Genomic DNA, 6,532 nt, shown 5'->3' with positions numbered 1-6,532 from the left:
GCGGTGTCCGGGCCGGCAATCGCGATCGGCGCTCTGGGAACTGTGGGCTGACTCCGGGAGCTGTGGGCCGGCGGGGACGGGACGGGACGGGACGGGACGGGAGCACCAGCCCCGGCCCCAAGCTGCCTGCAGCGCGGCGGAACCAACTAGCCGGGCGGAACCAATAAGCCGGGGTCGCGCGGCGGGGGCGTGCCGGAAGGGCCCGCGGCGGGCGGAAGGCGGGAGGCGGCGCGGCGGTTCTAGCAGCTTCCACGGGCGCTCGGAGCGGAGGCGGCAATCCCGGTCCCGATGGCCAAGTGGGGGGAGGGAGACCCGCGCTGGATCGTGGAGCAGCGGGCCGACGCCACCAACGTCAACAACTGGCACTGGTGAGCGGGGCCGGAGCCGGCGGGGGGCGGCGCGGCCGGGGCGGCGGGCACGGGGCCGCTCCTCGCGGGCGCTGCTGAGGCGGCGCTGCCCGGGCCGATCCTCCGCGGGGCCCGTGGCGGCGTGCCCGAGCCCAGCTGTGCCGGGGAATGGCTGCAGGTGGCCTGGGGAGGAAATGTGCGTGTGTTTGTGGTGAAGCGGGGCAGGGGGACAAGAGTGGGGAGCGCTGCACAGTCCCCGTGTGCGCTGTCAGCCTGGCCTGTCCCACACTGTCACCTGCTCGGCTTTCCTGCAGGACAGAGAGGGATGCCTCCAACTGGTCCACGGAGCGGCTGAAAGCTCTCCTGCTGCCTGTCAGGGTGGAGGGAGAGGAAGGGACGTGTGAGGTGACAGAAGTGAGCAAACTGGACGGAGAGGCCTCCATTAACAACCGCAAAGGGAAACTGATCTTCTTCTATGAGTGGGCCATCAAGCTGGCGTGGACTGGTGAGTGATATGCACCCCTCCTGTTCCAAGGTCAGATGCATGTAAAACATCAAGGGTAAGGATACACGTTTCATTTGGGAAATAATAATAAAGGGAAGTGTCGTATTTTGATACAATGCAGGTTTGCTTTGACAACAAGCAGAGTAAGAACGGTTGATCTGAACAATATAATTTTAATTGCAGGCACCTCAAAGACAGGAGTGAAGTACAAAGGTTATGTGGAGATTCCTAATCTCTCAGATGAAAATGACATCGATGAAGTTGAGGTAAGCAAAGCTGGACCTATGGAATGTTCTAACAGGAGTGCTCACAGCACTAATATTTCCCTTCTTGTTACCTTTCTTAGAACATTTGTGTAGAATTTTTACTGCTAGAGACTGCTGAAGTTAACAGAATCAAAAAATGGTTTGGGTTGAATGAGATCTTTAAAGGTCATCTGTTACCAGCCTCCCAGCCATGAGCAGGGACACCTGGCACGAGACCAGGTTACTCAGAGCTCCATCCAGCCTGGCGTTGAACACCTCCAGGATGGAGCATCCACAGATTCTATGGGCAACCTGTTCCAGTGCCTCACCATCCTTAAAGAATTTCCTTCTAATTTTTAATCTAAATCTACCCTCTTTCAACTTAAAACTGTTATCTTTCACTCTGTCACTGCACTCCCTGAGAAAGAGCCACTTCCCTGTCACGTTGCATCTTTACCAAATTAATTCCTGTCTGCTGGATGCAGAGGGCTCTGTAGCACAGGAGGCATTTGGGCACACACGTACAGTGCTGCAGGCTGGGAGAGGTGAAGTGAAAGATGAATGAAACTGCAGGGCTCTCTGTGAAAGTTTAGCCAAAGTCTGTGATGTTGAATTGATAATTCTTTTATTACCCTGCACATTTGTCCTTGTTAATCAGTGCTTGTATTTATTGTTCAGATCCTTGTCAGCCTTGCTAAAGATGAGCCTGACACTAACTTGAAGACCCTGATGAAGCAAGAGGGTGGAAAGAAAATTAGAGATGCAATGAAAACTTACATCAGCACTCTGAAAACGGGTATGTAACTGAGAGGGAGAAGTGTGATGGGAACCCATATGGACTAATTCTGAAGGGAAGAGTTGTTCTCTCCATCTCAACAGAAAGGTGTCACAGCAATAACAGTAACTTTGTGAAGTTGTATTTCTGACTCTAGACAGCATAGCACAGCCCAGAAAGATTGGTTTTGGTGGTAATGCAGTAATAAGCAGTATTTTTGAATTTATGTTTCAAAACTGAGAATGCCTTCCATATCCCGAAGCTGTGGAGGAAATGAAAGGCAGTAATACATGTTGGTGACATTGTCACTGCCTGTGGCACAATCTGGCCTTCAGCTGGCTTACTCCCTTGGAAAGGATATCTTCTCCAGTTTGTCATTTGTTTTTGGGGTTTTTTTCCCTCTTGCCACACTGGTAAAGACATCTAGTGTTACTTGGATTTTAGAATAACTGCTGTCTGGAAATTGCTCTGCAGGTTTTGTTGGTGTCTTTTAATGAGCTGTTTCAGCATCTGGATCCTTTTTTATTTTTTATTTTTTAAGTTAAATCTGAGTCCAGCAGTTGGAGTTAAATCAATGTGCTTTGGTTGAGTTTGGCTTTCCTCTCAAATACAGGCTGGGAATGCTACAGTTGCTTTTTATATCCATTTAGCTACATTACATTGCATGTCCTAGATATGCTGGTACAAACTACCACTGATTGCTGTTTTTCCAGGATTAAATTTCTGTACTCTTGGTTTTTTTTCAGGCACTGTAGTGTTCAGGCTGGGAGATGCAGTCACCCAGTGAAAGATAAGAATGCTAATCAGAAAAATCTGTATGATCCTGTGGGCTGCAATAAATGAGAATAAGTGGGAACCAGATATTGCAGGATACAGGTTTATGCACATATGATAAAATTCTGCTTTCTAATGGAATTTTGCTACTCTGAACAGATGAAGAGGAAGAAAAAGGAGCAAAATGTTGTATAATTGGCAAAAGCAGACTGAACTGGAGAAAAAGCAAGTGTAATTCTGATGGAGTTAGAAAAGTGTTAGTGCTGCTGGACCTAGTGCAGCTGTAGGTGCTGGTGAGGCTTGCCTGGCTCTCCCTGTGTGGTCCTGGCATCTGGTGCAGATAAAGATAAATCCAAGAAGTTACTGTTGTTTACTGCAGTGATACAAAAAATGGAAAAGCTTGGTTCGGTGTGTCTAGGCCGGCAAAGCAAAAGTTTTTGAGGTGTGATGTGACTGCAATTTACATTAGAGAGTGAGAGAGGAAGAAAGCTACGTAAGTCTAAGGCTGACCAACCTTAGTGTGAGAGCAGCCTGTGGAAGATGCTGTGAAGAGGAGGTAAGTTCCTAATGGTTAGTGTGGGCAGGTTCTGACAGGGCCTTTGGTGGAGTGTAGTGAGGGAAAGAATTAATTGCTTGTAAAAAGAGGTCTGTTTACTTTTTTAAACACTGCTTCAGGTCATGGATGCTGGCCGAGAGCAAGGGGGAAACTAGGAAGTCCTTTTTGATTGTGTATTTCAAAGTACAGTCTGAAGGTTTACTTGATTTTTTATCAGTTTCATGGGCACATTCCTGTCTTTCCAGAATTTACCCAGGGCATGATTTTGCCCACAGTGAACGGTGAACATATGGAAACAGCACCTCAGGTGGCTCCTAAAGCAGAAGACCGCAAGGTAAACAAAACTGCAAACATGCTTTGGGATCAGCGAAGAAAGTACACTGTACTAGATTCTGGGGCTTACAGGAGCAGCCTGTGTTGTGTATAGGATATATATTCAGGAACTGGCAATCTGTGGAATAAGTGTGACTGTTTCCATTGGCAGCACATGATGTTTCTTCCAAGCAAAGTGATAAATCTGCTTTTTACATTTAAGTATGGTTGTATCTTATTGCATCTTTACTAACAGCCTTGGTTTTTCCCCTTGCATATGTGAACCATTTGTTGATTTTTTGGTTTGGGGTTTTTTGGTGAAAAAAAGTGTGTGTGTTTGTTTTCCTTGTTGTTTTGTTAGATGGCTGCCAAGAGCAGTACTGCCACACCACAGTCCAAATCCATAGGAGTCAAGATCCCTACCTGTAAGATCAGTTTGAAGGACACCTTCTTAACATCTCCTGAGGAGCTCTACCGGGTATTTGTTACTCAGGAGGTAATGCCTGGCTTCTTCTGACAGTTGTTCTTTGCCTACAGAGGCTCTTTCTTATAAGGTTTTTAAGACATTCTGTTGGGCGCTCACAACCCACGAGAATGGAATCAGAAAGCAGTTCTGAGAGTAGCTGCTGAAAGCTTGTGTGTGCATCTTTTCACACAGCTGACAAGAGGGGATTAGTGCCAACCAGAAGCAAGTTCCAGACTGCTGTCAGCATCTGTCTGTAGGTGTATCCCTTATGCATGTGGCCAGACCACTTGGGATTTACAGTTGTGTGCTTCTGGTTTGTTTTTTCCTTTTCAGGTTAGGTGGTATCAAAAGCATGCTTTGGGAATAGCTTCCACTTTTCCGCATGCCGTTAAATTAGGAGGAGAGAGCAGCATTGTGTCATTATTTAAATATAGTCTTTTGTTCTTCCTGTTTTGATAAGAAAAATGAAAAAGCAAAGAATATTTTTTTCTTAGAACTAGGTTTCATTAAGAAATCAACAAAGTAAATCACTGTGTGAAACAAAACAGTGCATAGCACTATGAAAGCCAGAGGTTCTTTTTGGGCAGGTGGAATGTTGCTGTAGTAGCTAAAAACTTGCTTTTCTGGCCAGGGGTTTTGTCTTTTTCTGAAGACCTTACACTATTGACCTACCTCCTCTTCCAGAACTTTTGTATCTAGGTGGGAGGCATTAGGCAATGAGTTTGCAGGAAAATAACATCAAGTAATACAGATCTGCTCCTGAATTCTTTTCAGATGGTCCAAGCTTTCACCCACGCACAAGCCACCTTGGAGGCCGATAAAGGGGGCAAGTTTCAGTTGCTGGATGGCAGTGTCACAGGAGAGTTTGTTGACCTAGTAAGTACTAACCAGTTCAGGTGTATCTTGCTCAGAGGCAGCGCTGTTATCAGGCTGTAACTTTTTATCAGTTCTGTTACAATGCTTTTGTTAGCTGACTGTGGGGTTCCACCTGGTGCCCAATAGTTACCTATAATTTCTATGGCTATTGAAGCATTCCTAGTAGCATGGATTAATGCATGGCACTTCAGTCTGGGGAGAAAATGTCACTTCCAGTCATAGATCTCCCCTGTCTTTTTGTGATTTTACTTGTCAGGGGTTGGAGGAGCATTATAGACAGTAACTGACCCTCCTTCTCTTTGGCTCCATTGCCACTAAAGTGTTCTGGACAGTCAGGGACTCTCTCAGTGTTTGGGGCTACATACCTTTCTGGAAGGGGATTGAAAAGAAAATGGCACTTAAAATCTGTTTCCCTCTGTGTGTGTTTTTCACAAGGGATCTCTAAGGCTTCATTCATATCAACACAATTCTAGATGTTTTCTGTTAGACTGTAGGATTTACAAAAAGTTACTACTGAATCTTTGTCTTCCTTTTCAAGGTTCCTGAGAAGCAACTTGTTATGAAATGGAGATTTAAATCTTGGCCAGCTGGTAAGTAGTCCAGAAATGGACTTGCCTGTGTTTGAAGGATACCATCCCCATTTGCCACACTTAATTGTGGCTCCTGATCAGGGAGCACAGGATGTTCTGGGAGCTGCTCCAGTGTTATTCCAGTTTCCTATCCCACATTATCGTGTGTGCATCTTCAGCCACTGTGTAGAGCAGTGACCAGGTAGGAAGGATGAAGTCGCTGCTTGTGCAGCTGTAGCTGCAACTGCTTCAAACCGCAGGGAGAGGGAACCCTCTTCTCGCAGTGTTTTAGGGAAGGCCTACAGCTGCCATAAGTAGATCCTCTGGGAAGGACCTGGAAGAGTCTTAAGTGGTGCCCTGTGAAAGGAGGGGCTGTGTGTACTGTACTACACACTGCTGACAGATCTGCTTCGGTTCCTCTAGGGCACTTTGCAACCATCACCTTGAACTTCAATGACAAAGGTGGCGAGACGGAGGTGTGCTTGGAAGGTAAGGGCGTTCCTGCCAGTGAGGAAGAAAGAACAAAGCAAGGCTGGCAGCGCTACTACTTCGAGGGCATTAAACAGACATTTGGCTATGGTGCCCGCTTGTTTTAATACCGGTTGCTGGGAGGCTCTGCCTGAAGACTCTGCCACATGGACTGATAAAATTATTGCCTGTTCCTTTCTAATCTTGGCCCTGCCGCTGAGTAAAGTGGGATGACAGGTGATGAAGAAGGCCATGGAGCAGCACCACTTTCAGTCCCTCACTGCTTTGTGCATGTCTTGTGCTGCAGGGGATTCTCTTACATGTACATACTTCTATTGCTAAATAAACCTAACTTAAAAAAACCCTGTGGAATTCGTGTCCTCGGATTGGCTTGAGTTCAAAGGGTTGGGCGATAGGCTGAGGGAGAGATCTGTCTAGAAAAACACCGATCAATGAGGATTGCTGATGCCAATGTGATTTACTCCTCACTTCTGGGGGAGTACAGAGCATGAGCTTGATGCAGTTTTTAGTCTGAGCAGCTGCTCATTTTCCCTCTGCTTTTGATCTGCCGGTAGTAAATGTTTCAAACCCTTCCCATTTTTGAAGGGATTTGTGATCCAGTTCAAGCTGTTCCTCTCC

General features: G+C 46.6%; 1 protein-coding gene across 1 annotated transcript; it reads left to right on the top strand.

The window, feature by feature from the left end:
• The first annotated feature begins 112 nt into the window (after positions 1–112).
• On the top strand, positions 113–6,486 carry AHSA1 (activator of HSP90 ATPase activity 1). The gene is made up of 9 exons (XM_064423743.1): positions 113–368; positions 662–852; positions 1,036–1,118; positions 1,776–1,893; positions 3,448–3,536; positions 3,876–4,010; positions 4,755–4,856; positions 5,395–5,446; positions 5,849–6,486. The coding sequence occupies exons 1-9, from the start codon at positions 289–291 to the stop codon at positions 6,019–6,021; spliced, it is 1,023 nt and encodes a 340-aa protein (XP_064279813.1). The 5' UTR covers positions 113–288; the 3' UTR covers positions 6,022–6,486.
• Positions 6,487–6,532: the final 46 nt, after the last annotated feature.

The sequence above is a fragment of the Passer domesticus genome, chromosome 6 (genome assembly GCF_036417665.1).
Source record: "Passer domesticus isolate bPasDom1 chromosome 6, bPasDom1.hap1, whole genome shotgun sequence".
Taxonomy (NCBI): domain Eukaryota; kingdom Metazoa; phylum Chordata; class Aves; order Passeriformes; family Passeridae; genus Passer; species Passer domesticus.
This window is presented reverse-complemented; position numbering and strand designations above follow the sequence as displayed.